The sequence below is a fragment of the Lineus longissimus genome, chromosome 3, assembly GCF_910592395.1.
Source record: "Lineus longissimus chromosome 3, tnLinLong1.2, whole genome shotgun sequence".
NCBI lineage: Eukaryota > Metazoa > Nemertea > Pilidiophora > Heteronemertea > Lineidae > Lineus > Lineus longissimus.
The window spans coordinates 27,094,749-27,114,617 of record NC_088310.1 but is presented as its reverse complement, the minus strand read 5'-3'; the positions used below and the strand labels follow the sequence as shown (position 1 = coordinate 27,114,617).

General features: G+C 40.4%; 2 protein-coding genes across 2 annotated transcripts; one reads left to right on the top strand and one right to left on the bottom strand.

The window, feature by feature from the left end:
- LOC135484485 (atypical kinase COQ8B, mitochondrial-like) lies at positions 1-18,286 on the top strand. The gene is made up of 14 exons (XM_064766009.1): positions 1-70; positions 949-1,155; positions 1,403-1,888; positions 2,057-2,123; positions 2,488-2,559; positions 2,858-2,983; positions 3,144-3,229; positions 3,414-3,554; positions 3,696-3,777; positions 3,960-4,053; positions 4,822-4,963; positions 16,534-16,641; positions 16,806-16,958; positions 17,136-18,286. The coding sequence occupies exons 2-14, from the start codon at positions 967-969 to the stop codon at positions 17,409-17,411; spliced, it is 2,022 nt and encodes a 673-aa protein (XP_064622079.1). The 5' UTR covers positions 1-70; positions 949-966; the 3' UTR covers positions 17,412-18,286.
- Positions 8,262-10,620, bottom strand: LOC135484486 (adenosine receptor A2b-like). The gene has a single exon (XM_064766010.1). The coding sequence runs from the start codon at positions 10,607-10,609 to the stop codon at positions 9,563-9,565; it is 1,047 nt and encodes a 348-aa protein (XP_064622080.1). The 5' UTR covers positions 10,610-10,620; the 3' UTR covers positions 8,262-9,562.
- Positions 18,287-19,869: the final 1,583 nt, after the last annotated feature.

Genomic DNA, 19,869 nt, shown 5'->3' with positions numbered 1-19,869 from the left:
ATAAGCTAGGTTATTGCGCCCCTAAACCAACGTACTGACAACGCTACCTCCCCGGAACTCAAACTTTAACGTGAGTTAATTGTAATTTTACTCTCTATATACCAAAGTGATTTACCTAGGAATACAGTTGCACTTCACTGAAAACTAATGATGTGTTGATGAGTTCAATGAATCCTTCGATTCCTTTGGTTTACTTGGCGAACTGACGTCCGACAATGACCCGTTGACGTGTACCTGCAAGTGCAATGCAGTGCCATTATGTAAACAGATCTATTTTTGGACAAAACTCAGTCCCTCACAAACTTTGGTTGATTTCGCCAGTGATGACACTGCTTCTATAGGCCATGGGCATGATTAATCCTGTCAAATGGCAATTACTTTTGAGAGTGTGCATCCTGAGGAAATCAGCAGGAGCGGGCGAGGGGGTTGATCCAGCAGCGGACATTTGTCTTGACTCTTCTCTTGCTTGCTTGGCGCTGCTAGTGCTAGACCTACAGCTTTAAGTGCTGTGGTACAGCCTGCCTAGAAGCAGTGACATTGTCAGCTTGCCTCGTGCAGATTATTGCCGTGAATTTCTTTGGTTATGCCGATGGGGAATGGCGTCTTGACGAAAATGGCAATAATATCTCTTCTGAATTGGATGTTAGATCCTGTAGTGTAATTGACAGCGTCTTTTAATATCTGAAGCCACTGCTATCACTTGTTTACTCCGAGATCTCTGTGTACTCCTCGGTACAAAATTGGAAACAGTGACGGTCTGACAGTGTGGTGCGCATGCTGTGCTGGAAACTAATAAGAGTGAACAGTATCTGTCGTACTGGTCATTTACAAAGTGCCTTTTAGTCGAGTTTGACTGGATGTCCCGTAGGCCTTTACCTAGGCCTGCCATCATCAAATTTTTGTGAAAAAAACATCAAAATTGAACTGAATTCAAAACACATTTTTCAGCTAGAGAAGATCAAGAAGATGTCAAGACTCACTGATGTATATGCATTTATCCGAGGTCTTGAAGTCATCACCAGAGCAACAACATCCAAGCAGGAAAGACTCCTGAAACATGTGTGGAAAAATTCAAGTTTTCGGTCCGCTGTCCAGGGTACTGGGGCAAGAGCTGAAGAATGCCTGAGTGGTGTTGTATCGAGGGCTGGAGCAAAGGTATGTATCATCAAAAGTTTTCTTTGCTTGAGTGAGACACCAGTGTCTGTGGTAGTTTAGGCCAGGTTTAGTTATTATCGGGAGACCCTATAGGGATGACTCAAGTTGGTCAGACTTTAAAGCAAGTTTGGTCGATAATCGCGAGTATCTCGCTTTCCTTGAGTATGCCATTCCATGATTTCACAGTTTCTGGTTATTGCTTGGTCTTTTATGAAAAAATTATAGCCAGTAATACATTTTCTTTCAGGGAGGGGGACTGGAGAATGTGTCCATGAAAGCCTCACTTGCCTTTGATAACATCAAAGCAACCAGCAATGACTTTTTGGATCAACTAACGGGAAAAACACGCCGGGAACAGTTACAAAATCTGGATGATTTGCTTGATGAAGATTTGGTTGCAAAGAGTGGAATATCTGACATGAGTTTTGCAGACGGTGCAGATTTAAAACTAGATGACAATCCCGATGTCTACAATATGGAGCATAGCGGATTTGATTCGTCTCTCCCGAGGAAGCCGTCAATGTTGAACAGAATGGATGGGATTTCCTCAAGTACCCATGCCAAAAATAGAACTCCAAAGGATAAAAATGGAATGTCTCATAATCATCAACGGAACTTTCATTATGATTCGACTGTCAGTGAAGTTTCTGCAGACGATTTTAAAAAGCAGCAGACGGGTGGTGGGTCCAAAAAGAAACCACAATTATACAAGAGAAAACTTATAAAAACTCAGGTACGCAAGTTATTTTGGGGCAATTAGAGATGTATCGGATAGCAAGTAAAGTTAAACGAGTCATGTGTGTTTGGTAAATTTCTGCGTTGGTTTGAAATGAAAGAGAAAGAAAAATAAGTTGGACTTTTGGTTGAGTATTCTTCTCATTTTCCTATTTTCTTATTCCAGCTTAGTGAACGGTCCCAAGAGAGAGCAGTTCCAGCTTCCAGAATAAGCCGAATTGCAAGCTTTGGATGTAAGTTATCGGTACACTTCGCGTACAGTTTAACGTCAGAAACCGCACCTGATATTGCTGTCTACCTGAACAGTTCGCTGCGTTACCCAATTACATATTACTGCCTGATCATCTTGTTTTCAGTAGGTACACATTTGGATTGATGTGATTTGGACTTGGATCATAATACCATATGAGTAGAAAAGTGTCACAGTCTAAAAGAGTCTAAAAAGAAGGTTATCTTGGCATCAAAAGGGTACCAGCAAAACTACGTCCACCACTGCGTGGTGCTGACTGTCACCAGGGTATTGCATACTCGGCCGTTGAATATGATAGTCACTTAATGTCTCCCTTTTTTTAGTGATAGACAATTTTATCATTTCAGCCTTGGCTGCTGGTCTCAGTGTAGGTGCCTTGGGAGAATTGGCTAAGAGGGCATTAGGTGCGGGTGAAAATGGTATGTTGAGCAACGATGGAAATTTAAAACTTCCAGACAGAAACCAATTGTAGTTCGTTATCCATGGTTGACTTTGTCAGGAATGTCAACAAGGTTAAGGACACAGACTTACATCCAAAATGAATGCACAAGATGTCACTGCCCATCCTGTCTATTGGTACCAGAGTTCAGTGATATGAATTGCTGCCGGACGCTGGTTGTTTCATAACTTCTTTGCCAAATTCCCAACCGCTGACCATATAAATAACTGCTGTAAATCTGATCATATTTGAATCTCAAACCTGCTGTATTTTTCCAGGAAAGGGCACAGCCATTCTCGACAATAGTCCATTCCTGACTGAGGCGAATGCTGAAAGAATTGTCAACACGTTGTGCAGAGTGAGAGGGGCGGCACTCAAACTGGGCCAGATGCTTAGCATACAAGGTAGACCAACCGCTTTAGTCACTGTGTTCAAGTACAAATAAGTACGAGTTTTCTGGAAGGCCTAACAGAACATTTTGTCACACAAGATATTTCGTTTATCTTCTTTGAGAGGTCAGTACCTTTTGACGCAGATAGATATTTTCACATTGATTCCTTTCAGACAACTCCTTGATCAACCCTCAGCTGCAAAGGATATTTGACAGAGTACGACAGAGTGCTGACTTTATGCCATTATGGCAAATGAAGGTACGTGCTATTCGTAGAGAATCTGTGGCATCTCCATTGTTACCATTAAAACACAAAAATCGCCCAGTCGCATTGCAGCTAATCAAGAAAATGAAAAGGCTGATGAAGTGGTTACTCAATGAGTTGTCACCCCTTCTTTTTCCCTGAACAACTGCAGAAGTAGTGACTGCTTTTTTCTTTGCAGAAAGCGTTGGTAGCAGAGTTTGGCCCCAACTGGAAGGATAAGGTCGAAGAGTTTGATGAGAAGCCTTTCGCCGCAGCGTCCATTGGGCAGGTTCATAGAGCCAAGTTACTTGACGGGAGGGAGGTAGCAATGAAAATACAGGTAAGAATATTGGAGTTCATTCTTTCAACGGAATGGTGGTAGGTAGCAGAAATTGTAGTGAAGGACAAAACTCTGTGAAATTTGTTTTGCCTGGTTTATCCTGTGTGATAACATATATGATCTTCCCGATTTTATTTTCAGTATCCTGGGGTAGCAGCTAGCATAGACAGTGATATCGATAATCTGATGTCAGTGATGTCAGTCTCTAATATTCTACCAAAGGGTGAGGATTTTCTTCAAGCTTTTCTGTATGTTCGCAAAAATGTGGCTGATTTACATAGGAAGCACAGGGGTAAACCTAAAAAACTTGGACAGAGAGTAAATTTGCTTTTGAATCCATTGGAGAAAAAGGAAGAATTCATTGAAAAAGCACTATAATGCAACACTTAACCTTGAATTTTGCAGGCTTGTACGTAGAAAGTGCAATGAAAGTTGCCAGGAAAGAACTTGCTTGGGAAGTTGATTACATCAGGGAAAAGGAGTCTGCAGCGAGATTCAGGTGAGCACTCACGTTTTTACCAGGGCCTCAGTAAAGCATTGTGCACTTGAACCTGGCTCCATCGCTCAATATCACGACAGGAACATTTGCCTTGGGCAGGTGATGCATGTTCTTCTGTACCAGTTAAACTTCATACCTGCTGAAACAGGTATACTAGTCGTACTTCCACCTATCAAATCCCCGTGTCTAAATAGACCCGTGTGTCAAATCCCCGTGTCTATTAGCCCCATCGAGCTCGATGGGGCTAATTGGGGGCTAATTTAGACCCATGTTCAACACGGGTTTTTTGATAGGTGGAATCTGAATAGCCCCGGCAATTGCAAGTTCTAAGACCCGGCGACAGATGGCGCGGTGTAGTTGCCTCGGTATTGCGCACGCAAAATTCCCCTCCAACGGGAAAGAAACACAGGAGAGCTCCTTACCTACAGCGCACCTGTCGCCGGGGCTATTAACCATTATCTAACACCACTGATAGGTGTAAGTGCGCCCCGAGTTTTTGACACACGGCGAAGACATGGGTCTTGAAAAAACACGGGGTTTATGATAGGTGGAACTACGACTACTGCCCCGCCTCGACATTTAACAAACCATAGCCAAATATGTGTTCCCAAAACTTAAAAAGGATGTTACACAGACATGTTTTTGTCCCAGTTTGCTGCCAATATTAGTCCGTCTACTGAAAAGTAATGTTAGTGTTGAGACGTTCTTCTCTAATGGTAATGTTACTCCAAAGAAATTATTCTTACATGTGAACTTGTACTTTTTCAGGGAGCTATTAAAAGATGACCCGGTTTTCTACGTGCCTGAAATCATCTCCGATCTCAGTTCTAAGCAAGTCCTTACATCAGAGCTAGTCTACGGTCTTCCTTTGGATCAGTGTGCCAAGTTTGACCAAGAGACCAGAAATGAGGTAAGACTGAATTCTAACTTCACTTTCTGTTTAAGCATTGGTTAGCTTAGTGTATAATTAAAAAATTATGACTTGTTAACCTGGCTCGGGCTTCTCTCTGACAGGGTGATTATATCGTTAAGAGATTTTTCACTGGCCAAGGTTGTGACCATCAGCTAAGCTTAGCATCAATGCAACAAATGTGTCCAAACTGATAAATGTTTGGAGATAGTGATCAGTTTGGGAGATAGATGGAGAAAGCAGTACCAAAGGCAGATCAGCACAGCCTGATGATCAGAACCCAACACAGAATGGCAGCACTGCTATATTTTTGCACTTTGTAAATGCCTGACAGGATTAGAAACTGTCAGGGAAATTTTGACTGAACTATTTTACAATGGAGAAACGACCTTGAAGGAGCACATAGTAGAAAGACCCGGGCTGGCTCCAATGACACTGATAGTTACATTTATTGAGTTCCTGTGATGAGTGCTCTTAGGTAGTTCATGTGAGAACATCTGTTATCGTAGTCTGAGAGTGGTTGAGGTTATTGAATTAGAAATTCTTTCATGCCACTGCACTGGTATTAATCATACTGACCTTACCACTGATGTGAACCGATTCAAGGCAAACTAGCATGGCTGTCTCACCAACTCTTGCGTACCAGATCTATATCAAACCTCAACCAACAGCATCAACCAGTTTGTTTCCCATCACAAAGTTTATTAGTAGCATGGAACCCTGACATTTGAAAAGTAACAGCGAAATACAAGACTTTCATGTTAGAGGAAGATCGTGCATGCACATCAAGTTGTGATTCACCCCAACTGAAGAACAAAGTGGCCTTACATGGTGCGACTGATCAAAGTCAGGTTTTGGTTTACAGAATTGACAACTAATCCATCATCTATCTTCAATAAAGAAAATGAGTTTTCCTACAACATTGGTATCCACTCAGAATGTTAGATTATGTTGGAGATCAAAGTGTCGATTCAGATGAGACGGACCTGTCCTTTTTCAAAATCATTACTCCCTCTAGGGGGCAAAGTCGAGCAGTCTGTGTCACGGGATTTGAGCGACTTGATTGGATTGGGTTGGAAACCTGAGACTTTCTGACAAAAATGTTAGTGTCATATTGACATTCCAGTCAAATACTGGTTAAACTATAGTATACAATTTGGTATCATTTCATGTGTTCATGAAAATGGGTGGTGGAGACGACAGCATCAGTTGAGATATGTCATATAGATCTGCATTCCCCTTTCCAAGATAACTGGACCAGCCAAGTATACTGGCAATCTATGCTGGCATTGCTAAAGAACTAGAATTTATATCTTGTTCTTCCTGTCCTGAACACACAATCATGGCGACATTGTTCCGGAGAGGATTATTCATTCGTTGTATCTCATTGTAAAAAATTGCCATTTCATATCAGCCAATTGATACTGCGCAGATGGGATCTTTTTACCGTTCATCTTCTATGCTATAGATACATTTGATTTACTTTCCATCAGCCCTGTGTAGGTGGATTTATGATGTAGAGAGCGATCGGTGGCTCGGAGACAAGACGAAATGATCTTAACAGAGGAATAATGGAAGTAAATGCCGAGCCGGCACTTAAGAACAGTTATAGATTTCCATTATGGACATCATCTCTGGAAATAGATGCATTAGAAAATTTATATCGAATTTCTGACAACTTTTGTGATCTCTTGTATGAGTTCGTCTGCAGTGCTCTCTACACGCAGACTCAGTTTCCACTGATTTCTATCAGAGCTGATCATCCAGAAAATTCTCAGTATGTCAATTTCCTTTTTCCTAGAACTATTCAAAGTATTCCACATCCTGACTATATCGTCTACAAAGTATTGAATTAATGTTTGCAGACTTATTTTTCTTGTTTGGTGATCAGATATAATGGATTCTATAGCTACCTGTCGATAATTCAAACAATTGAATTGAACTTGGTATCATACATTAAATTGGAATTCAATGTCCTGAGTATGTACGTCTGCTGCTAAAAAGCATTGTTGACATTACCAAACATATAGTTAATGTTCCCTTTCTATTACTCTGCTGAAGACAAATTAAGGGAATTTGATAGAAAATTTAAGGAACTGAGCCATTTATATGACGTCAATGCTAAAAACTGCTTGTATAAACCATCACTTTGGCTGATATTTTCAGCCTGTTTGAGTTTCCTAAATAAGAAAAATCTCTTTGCAGCAGACGTATTTTGTACTGTTTACAACTTTAAAGCCTAATCTCTCAATAAATCCTTCTTGAATCTCTCATTACTTTCCGCTACTCTTGCTTAAACCCACTGTAATTGAACACTTGATTCTCGGGAACATCACAAAGATGAATGTAAAAAAAGGAGATTGCCTCCGAATCTGAAATGTAATAGGATTGATAAAACCCGGCAGGCTTTAAAAAAAAGTTCTGTGTTGAAAAATGTTTATTCCTATTTGAAACTTGTGAATGTAAACGAAATTGGAATTTCCCCGAGTACTTCGATTCTTGCATCTGTGCGTGGTGTAGTATATCTCTCAACATGGTTTTAGGCACAATGAACACAAGAACACATGGTATGCAACCGCATGATCTTTTAAGAGACGAGCCTCCAGCAGGAGAGCAACTCATCCATTCAAATCAGGCAAAGAACGTGCACCAGCTCATTCAACAGCACTTAAAAACCATTTCTTATTCAACAATGCAAACTTAAACCTTCACACTCCTGAAAAAGAACATCCCACACACAAATAATGGATCTGCAATTCACAGTCTAGAAATCACTTAGTCTAAGTGACCAGACGGCTTATAGTCAGTACCGTACACAATGCCAGCAGGCGTGACGAAAATCAGTGGCAACTTAAACCACTTGATGGCCGATGATATCTCTCGCTCACAACTGATTGCCAGGTAATCACCACTAATACAAAATTGTGCTAGAAATTGAAATTCGTCCATCTACACGTAGCTGGGGGAATTTTGAAACCTAATTTCCGTTTCTGCTTTGATGTGGTAGGTTATATTGGGCAATACCGATGACATCAGACAATCAAGAAATATCCGATGATGGATCATATATTCACATCGTGATGTACATGTATCTTTTACAATGGTTCTGTAACTCACTTAATCTTTTTTATTTCGAAATGAACTAAATCAAACATCTTTGGAAATCGCAGGACAATGTTCGGTTTGCTGCAGAAATATCCAAAATGTCCAAATACTTTCAGCGATAAAATTGATGAATTCAAAGAGTGGTTACAAAAGTAGCTAGTTGTTTATTATTAGAAACAAAAAGTCTATTTTCTAACCCATCATAAACAACATATATATACATCAGTTTGATCAAAAATGATATACAACAGGCACAATGAGCACATGGTAAAGAAACTGTCCGTTTGATCCTTTGTGCTCTCAGATAATCTGTGTTGAAATATTGTAATGACGCTTTACCTGTAATCACAGTTTCTCTATCATGTTGTAGAGTATTAAAAGGAGATTATGAGCAGGCACCGGGTAGGTCGGATTAAATTACATGAAGTTACTCATAAGGGTCTCTCCTGTCTAGCAGTATGATAATCCCCTACATTTTGGGCAGTGGGATCAGCTGCTTGAGCCAATGGGTTATACTGCCCTGGAATATAATTTCACCCAATTAGTCAAGCTAGCTTGGCATATCATGGGCGACTTCTTTGAGAGCTAACTGAATTACCTGTCAAAAGCATCGCCCTGACCTGCAGCGTAACAGAGTGGTGAGGATTTTGACAGAAGTGTGGCAGCTACTCAAAATGGCCATGGGAGAGCTATTTGCAGCTGCTGCTCCAGTCAGAACGGTTTGTGATAAAACCCAAAATAGCAAAATCGGCATCAGACTCAGAGACCAAAGTTTACCGTCTGAAAAACCTCCCAATACTAAAAGGTTTAAAAATGTATGTATATTCATGCTTCAATTCGTCAATAGACATAACCTTTCTTAAATGCAGTGTTGTGTTGAAATACATGTATCATATCATATCAGTTGTTTCAATTGCTTTTGGCTGGTGAGCATTGGTCGTGGAAAACGGTTGTGCTAAAATGGAGGGTAAACTTAGATAGAAACCAAAACTGTATTTGAGGTGCTGGAGAAATTGATTGTATTGGTTTTGCTCTTGGCGTGTTGGTTATACAATGGTCGAGATTCGTTACCTCATGACCTACTCAAATGCTATCTCAATTGATTCAATCAGTTAACCCTGGAGTTAGCTTTTACCCTGAAGATGATTTTCATGATATTGTAGCTGACTAGGTTGTCAGGAAATCGTTAGGTTGCCAACACAGCTTGCGTTGCTCAAAGGGCCAAGCTGACTCTAGGAGTCCCTGATTTTCATCCCCAAAATTACTTTCGACCGACCAGCTCTATTGCAGCAATGCCAGTTCTTCTTGCAGGCACTTGTGATTGCCTAGAAGATGAGTGATTATTGTCCGAGTCCGCAGCATATGAATCGTTCATTCGCAGGGTGCTCTACTGGCTACATTTTCCCACATTATACATCACAGAGGTCTCACAATCACATTACAGATATACATGATATCTACAGCTTTACACATCAACCTAAAAAGGTGATTTTGTCAAACGTCATTAGCTGGCATTGATGGACTTAAAAGAAGATCATCCATCTTGATGATCGTCTGTGTCTTTTCCAGATCGTTCTCAATCCAAGTGTTCAACACTCCAGAAACAGCTGTCGCATGGTACGAAGTCGACACTAAGTCTTGTTGTGGTCGTATCGCGCACATATGAAACAGAACAGCTCGTAGAGTCTTGTCCGTCGCAAATGAAATAATCGGGTTAATCATGGAGTTCGAAATGGCTAAAATGATTGTGAAATTATTGATTGTGTTAAGCAGCGACCTGTTCATGTCTGAGAAATAACGTATGGGACTCATGAGTAAATATGGTAACCAAAACAACACAAAGATTGTCATCAAAAGTCCGGTGCCGAGGGATGATGATGTGCTCCTGTTTGGACACTGATCTCGTTGTCTCTGTCTGTAGGCGACTGAAAATATCATTCCGTAATAATAGCCCGACATTGCGATTAAAAGTATTCCAAGTCCGAATATGGCTACTAGTGCGTATGGCGTTGAAATCACACTATAGAAATCACATGGTTTCCCTTCAATCCACGTACTAAAACCCACGAAGGGAAGAAATCCTACAAAGGTTATGATCACCCAAATTACACCGATGATTTGCTTTACTCGTTTTGGTTTCATTCGACGTGGATATGAGAGCGGGTGTAAAACTGTCAAGTACCGATTGAAAGATATGCATGTCAAGGTCATGAGAGAAGCACCGCATGTTGTATACAGGATCCCAAACCTTGCCAAACAGGCCGAGTGGTCGTAGATTATCGGTAGTTGTAACGCGAAAAGTAACGTCATCGGTGCAGCGATGAGTCCGACAAGTAGATCCGCCACAGCCATGTTCATCACGAACATGTTATTTATCGTGTGCAGTTTAAAAGTTCGCCAGATGCACAATATGATCAGACAGTTCTCAATACATGTAAGAGGTATGAGGGCGCCAAGGAGGATTGCGTACGTCAGCGACAAGTCATGTTTTTGTGCTGGCATCACGGTTTCGTTCGTTGCAATCACGGGTATCAATTCCATTAGTTTCCACATCCTTGTTGTAGTGTTCGCCGCTACCACTGCTTTATACGACATTGAATAGTTATCACAGTTTAGTTTCTAACTTTGCGTGACATGTGCCGATAGTGACCTCCAAGGTGAAACACCAAGAAATGTATTCTTCTGAATATTTTTCTTAGCTTTCTGAAGTCGTTCACTGTTTTGATGTCTGAGTTGCCTAAAGTTGTTATTGTTATAGATTTTTAGCTTGGTTTGTGTTGAAAATGAAGATATTGTACTTATTCTTTTTCTTTGCCATATTCATTGCTAATGTAATTGTCACATCCACCCACTCTAACTCAAACAAGCATGCTCCACCTTAGCACAATGCGTGCAAATTGTGATTAGTTTTCCTCTGAGTGGTGTATCATACATGTAGTTCTAAATTTAGTCGAAAAGTGTTATAAGCATGACTTCCGACTGACAATGACATATCGCTTAACAGAGAATATTTTTCTCCCCTTTCCTCATGCATGGTGCATGGGTCATGCTTTAAAATAAAGAATTGAAGGCTGCGTGCCCACTCACTTGTTAGACTTTGAAAAGGTCACATCAAGGAACACATAATTACTCCTTCTAATTGCAGTATTTTAACCAGCTCTTATGTTTTTTCTCATTGTTTCACCTAACTTGGTTTCTTCCTTTCTTTTTCCATTTGCTAGAAAGCATGCTTAATGATGTAAAATCATTGTTCACACATGAATACACCTCCACAATTCGATGACTGATGTCAGTGAAACAACTTTTCCCCCGAAAGTCTGAACTGACAGAAGTATTACTAGTAACTGCTCATTTTTGCATTTATCAGTTTTATTCTGATCAGCATCATCTCGCTAATTTGTACTCTCCGCCTAAATGTCCTCCTTTTGTTAACGAACAAGCTCGTTAGTATGTCTTTCCGCATCATTATCTTTCCATATGATTATTGAATATGACTTAGATTTCGGAAAGAAATGGTATCCAAGAACTTAATGAAAATCCAATTCGTTGGTGTATCCTTTCATTTTCTGTTTCCTACGTGGGCTGTTGAGACAATTGATACAAATAAGGCACCCACTCTTCAGTAATATTCCAATAGTCGTGTGGGATATTCCAAAGTTTCTGTTATCACCACATCAAACAGACCTGATCATCCAAAAAACCTATCCATTTTCTGTTTATGCACGATAAATATTTTTTCATTTCCATTGTGGCTTTTTCTCAGATGAAAATACCTAATCAAGTAGAGCTAGCTATACACTGTTATCCTGATTATTTAGAATCCATATAGATGAAGAAAACTATAGTTTGCAGCACCCATATTTGAATATCAGGCAGGGAACTTACCATCATGGGGAACCGTATATGTTTTGGTATTGATTTTTGAAAGCTTACTGGTGATAAGTCTTACTCTATCTCTGTTGTGATTCGAGCTTTCTGTGATCATTTCCTCTGTGAAGGGAACTACTTTGATTCTCTGCCGGTTTAGTCCTTGTTGGTATTGAATTGATGCCAAACTCACTGATGGTTCAAGCATTGGGTTGGCTCCGGTAACTCACAGCAGGTTCAAGCTTTGGCTTGGCTCCTGTAACTCACAGGAGCCGCTGTAACTCACAACCGATTCAAGCATTGGCTTGGCTCCTGTATTATAACTCACAGCAGGTTCAATCATTGGGCTGGCTCCTGTAACTCACAGCAGGTTCAATCATTGGTTGGCCTGTAAATCACAGCAGGTTCAAGCATTTGGCTGGCTCCTGTAACTCACAGCAGGTTCAATCATTGGTTAGCCTGTAACTCACAGTAGGTTCAAGCATTGGGTAGGCTCCTGTAACTCACAGCAGGTTCAAGCATTGGTTGGCCTGTAACTCACAGTAGGTTCAAGCATTGGGCTGGCTCCTGTAACTCATAGCAGGTTCAATCATTGGTTGGCCTGTAAATCACAGCAAGTTGAAGCATTGGGCTGGCTCCTGTAGCTCACAGCAGGTTCAATCATTGGTTGGCCTGTAAATCACAGCAGGTTCAAGCATTGGGCTGGCTCCTGTAACTCACAGCAGGTTCAAGCATTGGTTGGCTCCTGTAACTCACCAGCTCAGTTGAATCTACTGCAGACTATCCCTTTGGTTGGCTTTGTTGCATTACTGCAAGGGTAACCTTTGGTTTGGCAGGATCCTTTGGCTTTCTGCAGGTCGTCTCTGTCAACGTTACCACAAGATCAGTGCTTGATGTCATCAGTTAGGCAGCTGATTACAACTAGATTGTTTCATCTCTTCTCCATGGCACTCTGAAAGAACAAAGTAATAAGAATACTGAGTTTCACCAGGGTGATAAGTAATCCATCTTTTGAGCATTTTGTTCCCGCTAGTATCGCTTATGGTCAGTCCCAGGGGAAATCAACTATAGGTCCCCTAAATTGTCATCTTTCATGCACGAGTTCGGTACTTCATATAATTTGTTTCTCAAGTTGATGACATTGCCATCAACAGCCAAGCAATGAGTTTCCCTCGGCTCAAATTGGCTGTCAGCTTCATCTGCGAAAAAACCATTCAATGTTGTGTTATGTCACTGTATGTATAAATATATCAGCTTTACCACAGGAAATCAATAAAGACGTCAAATCATTTCCAAGTATAGACAGTTCTTACTTCTGCTGCATTGAAGACCCCGTTATTCGGTGATAAATTGTTCATGAAACATTTTGCAGACAGATGCTGCATCCAAGACCCAAGTTTTTCGTGAAACATTTTACGAGAACATTATAGAACCTATAAGTTGTATGGTTGTCAATCCTCGATGGCAAATCGTAGAGCTTTGGTATTTGGAGGACCTTTAGGTCTGTCTTTCCCCTATTTGGGGACTCCTTGCCATTAGATTAATAAGCAGTTGCCAAACGGGAATTGCGGCCCAAGTATGAATTATGCGCAATCTGTCTGGTGCTTCTTCACCAAATTAGGATCCCAGACAGTATATTTTGGCAGCAATTTGCTTCTTCAACTTGATGAGATCTTCAATGTGTTATGCTATCATTCTTACTTAATTCTCCATGGTTTTCTTGATGGTTCTCATTCCTTCTTATCGGTCGCATAGATTACTTTATTGATTGTTGAAATATTGATTGGCCACATTTGTCAAACGAAAAGGAATATAGTTTTTGCTTCTTACAGCAAACAACAACATCAAGCTGGGTAGCAGTTTTAGAACAGTCTGTGTCTGGTTTCCTATTGGGGACATTTTATGACCCCTGGACGATTATTCTGTATCAATGTCGGCATGTCTGGGACTAAATTGGATTTGTCTGTTCCGCTTGATGAAGCAAATAAGCCCTCTCTGAGGATAACATTGATGAGATTCTTTGGCCATAAACCGTCAATGTCAGATATTCGGGAGGGGAGATCCCAGAATGAGATTGGGAAGTTTGCCAATAGAAATTGATAGAACATTTTTATTGTCACCAAGAAAAATTGATCATTTTTCAAGAGAGAAGGGGCAGTTCTTTATTCATGTAAATCAATTAAAAAAACAAAACCTTACATCGACCATGTCAGTGACCTTTTGATTGCTGCACCAATTGATTCCTGTATTGATGAAAGCTTTAGCAATTTTCAATTGTGATGAACTTCCAGTTAAAAATTATATAAGAATCCTTACCTGTGTTTGTTAACTTAATAACGTTCCTTTCTTGTAGATTAATTGAGATAATCCCTAAAGATGTGATTACAATTATAATCCTTTGCACTTTCTCCTCATATTGTCACCTGAAGTTGTTGTACTCCTTGTCCCTCAAACACATCGACTACTTCCTACTTTGATTCTCCAACTCCCACATCTGATCGGCAATTTGTTGTTACCCAGGATGCCTTGCACTGGCTGCTCGCGTAACAATCGTAGCACACACTTTATCGCCAGCGTTACTTGTTCTTGGCTTCATTGGTATGTTATGTGTATTGATCTTTTGGGATCTCATCAATTATTCTTTTCTCTTCGCCTGAACAAAAACCAATAAAACTACTAAATGTCTTTTCAATGTTTTGTCAAATTCCATACTTTTAATATCTTTAATTGTTCTTCAAATATTTGATGAAATGCAAAAAACAAACTCGTAGTTGATGCTTGTTTTGTTCAGAATTGATTTGTTTTAATGTGCAGGGCTCCACCCACCTCATTCCCTCCAGCATTAAATGGATCAGATGCAGCAAACCTGGACCTTGTGTTGTCTGTATCATAGCCATAAATTGATGCACTGGGGAGCGGGGGGGGGGGGGGGGGGGGGATTGAGGTCTCAGACAACATTGACCAACCCAAGCTTTATATCCCTGTCAAGAGGTGGGAGTTCTCATCCCAACATTTAACCTCACAAATTTTAACTTGATCTGAATAATACACAAATGTATATTTCCTTACTTCAAACTGCTTCAATACTATGAATTTTATTAAGTGCCAGTATCGTGCAGGTCGGAAGGATACTTTCAGTGGCTTGAAATGTTGGCTATAAATCCAGAATTCCACCCCGTCACACCGAACAATCAGTTCCCATATTAAGCTGAACAACCACTTTCATGATTATTGATGTTCCTATTATCCTCTTTAGAAGCTTCTTATTCTGGTTTAACATCTATCCAAACTAAAAGTGGAGGACTTCAGGGCTGATTGATTTTGATATTACGCGCTGTGGCTTTGTGTAAAAAGATGATGGATTGTTGTGTTTTCATAAGAAGGCTTTTTATTCTGGTTCAGAATCTGATCAGCAGAAAGAAATATTACGGCAATACCACATCAAAGATTAGATTTCGTGATGGTGACTTTGCAAATAATGGTGCATTCTAATATTTAGAGGGTCTACTTGGGAACGAGATTGGAGGAAACGTAGTCCCTCTAACACCATTTGTTGTTGCCATATTGAAAAAAACAGTTGATAAAACATAAAATAATTGGAATTAGTGATAGACGACAGACTGGGTAGCATATTTTACGTAAATTATAGTAAACCGACAACATAATTTAGAAATGATGAAACAGTTCATGATATCATGATTAACCATGATTGGGAGTGCGACATGCTACCCTGTTGACTCGCATATCACTTCGAGTAAGATTAATGTTACATTTCTATTCATATACGGCGATAACTGTACAAGTACTCTACTATACTGTACCCATGTTGATAATCGTTGGCCGATAAAACCTACTTCCTGTCATGAACGGCCCCTGGGTGTCTTTGGATGACAATACACACCAAGTCATTGGGGAAGCCAGCTCACAACTCTATAGTATTCATCTTTGAAGATCTCATTGTGATACAACCTACAGCCTGTCACGAGCACCCCTTAGGTGTTCATCAAATCCCAAGAGATTCTATCTTGTAAACAATAACTAATTAGTCATTGTCCATGAGATCGATCAAACGCTGAATGCATTAGGAAATTAGATGTGTCAAAAACACAAAGTGACTATAATATATAGAACTAATCTCGTCTGATAATACTTTATATGCGTTATAATCACGCTGTATTTGATATTCTTGGTAGGCAATGACTTTGATTTGTGAGGTAAGAAGAGGATGGGTGGTCTTGAACTTATCGATTAACGGTTAATGTCTTGGATGGAGTTGAGAGTGAGTCTCCTCCGTGCCATCAATTTCATACACGATGTTGTGATGCAAAAGCACCATATCTCAAGATTAGATATTATCAGTGGAATCGAAGCAACTCGCTCCTCTGATGGATGCCCAGCAAATGATATCTGGACAAATATTCGCAAAAGTATCCCTGTTTGTGCTGAGGTTTTCAGGGCCATACTGGTAATGATAATCTTGCCCTGTTCCTTGGTGTTGTCCATAAAATTTGAATGTGGAATCCGCGGACTTCTCAATCAGTTTGTTATTACTCAGTCCGTTGATCAGTGTTGACCCTCAGTTCCATTTGTCGTTTCAGATTTGCATGAATATTCTGCGACTGTGCCTGCTCGAGCTGTTCGAGTTCAACGTGATGCAGACAGACCCGAATTGGTCTAACTTCCTCTATGATCCAGAAACCAAGCAGGTAAAAGAAGATGAAAACTAAATCTTTGACGTTGGGTGGTTTTAGGAGAAGGAGTCATAAACTCAGAGCACAGACCACAATAAAAAACTAAGATATTGAGTTTATGTGTATTTGTGTATTGAGTAAACTGTGATCTTGAGTGACTTCTTTCTGTTCTATCTTAGATAATCCTGTTGGATTTTGGTGCTACCCGTGATTTCTCCAAGACGTTTGTTGATGATTACATCCGAGTCATAAAGGCTGCTTCCGTAGGGGACACGGGAGAAGTGTTGGAGCGTTCGCGCAATCTGGGATTCCTGACTGGTTATGAAACTAAGGCAAGTATCTCTGAAGTTTGCCTCCCTCTGGGTTGGCTCGTGTGAGTGCTCGTTTTTGCTACTATTGTTTGAAGCTGGTGAGTGTTTTCAGTCTATAGTGACTCTGCCCATGTCCTGCCAGGGATGAGGTGTTGATTAAGCTACTAATGTTACTGAAACTGTCTGTTAATCTTACAGGTGATGGAGGAAGCCCATATTGAAGCTGTGATGATCCTCGGGGAAGCATTCGCCAGCGATGGACCATTCGATTTTGGTGGCCAAGATATCACAGTTCGAATCAACAATCTTGTACCAGTCATGCTCAAACATAGACTAACAGCACCTCCCGAAGAAACATATTCACTGCACAGGAAAATGTCGGGGGCATTCCTGCTCTGCACAAAACTGAATGCAAAAATTGACTGTCAGCCAATGTTCGAGAAATTCTGGAATAATTACGAATTTGACTCTTGAGGATAATGGACTTTGGTTTAAGTTCAATGGCTGTATGAAGTAACATCCGTGTGTGTGTGTGTAGTAATGTCTCAATCACAGTGCAACATCAGTCTATCTGTGCATGTAGAACAGTGCATATCAACTCAACTCCTGAGGCAATTTTTGACAATCTTTGATTTGAAAATTTATGTTTGCAGTGCTGTGGACAATTGTGTTAACTCCAAACTTACAGGACATGTATCAGTTCCATTTGGACAAAATTGGATATTTCGGTAAAAGATACTTTGGATTAGTTTGCAAAGGGTTCCAGCTTGAAAATTATGTATATTAGATAAGTGGTGTGGGTAAAATGTTTCGCAAGATACACAAGTGTCCATGTTTTCATGCTATGGAAGTCCTTGACTCTCATATCATATCATTACCGGCATCGTAACCCTATTGGATTTTTGCCGGAGGTATGGAGTCCACTATAGGCTACTGTCCACCTATGTAGGATCTTTTACTTGCCCTGGCATAGACACTCAGGTACAAGGGACCACGGCTTTTAGTCTCATCCGACAGACCCTCGAGTATTTCATACGTTAATATACGTGTTGTGAAGAGCCAGGAATTTTTAGTTCCTTGAAAGCCACGCCGGTTCATCCAGAAATACAATCCTGGGTTCTCCCCGGGATCGAACCCGGGCCCTATTGCGTGGTAGCCAGCAGTGTTAACCACTACGCTATGAGGCTCCTTCGTGCTTGTGCTCATGAAAGTGTTGCTGTAGGCTAAACAACAGTGATTGATAGCCAGCCGCCTAAGCTTCACCAGCACTGTGATCCTTCAGAAAGACAGGTTACCACTAGAAGAAAACCATTGTAAGTGTTGTATATAAATAAAATCAATAAAGAAGAGATGCACTTGTTTTGTATCGATTTTGTGATCAGAGACGCTGAAGAATCGGAAGAGTTAAAGATTGGGGTGCAGCTCGTTGTATTGCCTTGGCATCCAATACGTCCCCGTGATGAATTGGAAACATGAGGAAGTGTACAGGAGGATTGCCTCCAGACAATCATGTCGCCTACAACAATGACGTTGCCTGCGACTTCAAGTCACCATATCATATAAACACAAAGCTATTAGTCACATCTTTGATCTTGATTGACTGGTGTATTTCTGATAAAAATGCCAAGCTTTCTAATACATCTTTTCCCAGAAAGAACAGAGGACACTTTGAAGGCAGATGTTACATCATGTCAACAAAGACATGATAATCGCCCATGACAGGGTGCAGCCAGACGTTGCATAATGGCTTTCAGAGAAGAAGTGATCATTTTCATGCAATGCGTCATGTTTTCTTGACGATGCTGGAGATCTTTAAATGGACCTCCCCGTTTGACATTACCGTGTTTTATCATGGGAGGTTTGGCAAAGTCTTGGCATAAAAGGGTTAAATACAGGAGAATCTCTTTTAGCAGACGTCTCTGTTAGCCAGCCTCTCTATTAAGGTAATTGATTTTGGCTATGATTTGGAACCTATTCCATTTATACCTCTGTATTCCCAAATATGTCCTTAACAAAGAGGTTCTAATGGACTTTTTCTGATCTTTGATCACCGTTGCCTCACCCATTTTCCAATAAATGTCAACTTTTCTTACATCCTTTCTTCGATAAGCAGATGACTAGTTAAAAGCAAGCAGACGTCACATCATGTCAACAAAGAAATGCTAATCGGCCTACAATGTATCAGTTTTAGATGTAATTGTCTGGTAATTTAAGTGACTTTCTGCTGGTGTCCATCTTGACAGCGATTAAGCCTAGATTAGCTCATGAATATAGCTACAATGTCTATGATTATGTTGCTATTTTGGCAGGTGACAGCATCCATGAAGAAGGAGCGCAACCTTTGTAACATCTCTCATTTCCTTGCAGACCTACAGGGTGACACGATCATATCCTTCTCGAGAGCTATGACCTAATAATGTTAAAGATTGTCTTTTTGCTCTCTGCCCTGTTTAGGAAAATGCTTGGAGGATGTGATATAATGCAGGAAGAAGGAATGCCATCAATCTTGTGATCTCATGTCCCTGAACCTGTGAACAAAACACAAGCATGGTTGGGTGATATTGACCAAAACCTATATATTCGTAGGTTTCCTTGCTGGAGGCATAAAACTCATCCTCGAGGAGAAGACTTATCAAACCAGTCTATAATCCATCATCATAGAAAACCAAATTTCTTTCACTTTTTCAATGATGCAACCATCTCCAACGGAAGTAAACCTATCCCATTTTGTACAGCATCTAATCCAGCACATTAGGATTATGGATATACAGGACAGTAAAAATTGGAACAACTTTATAGTTTTACTCCGGCCATAAGCGTATAAAGTAAGTTCTTAAGTCTGCTGGGCCCAATATTGTCAAGCTGGAGATTATTTTGGGTTTTCATAGCATGAAATGTGTAGAAGTGGGATTCAATCAGGATGGTCCTACAC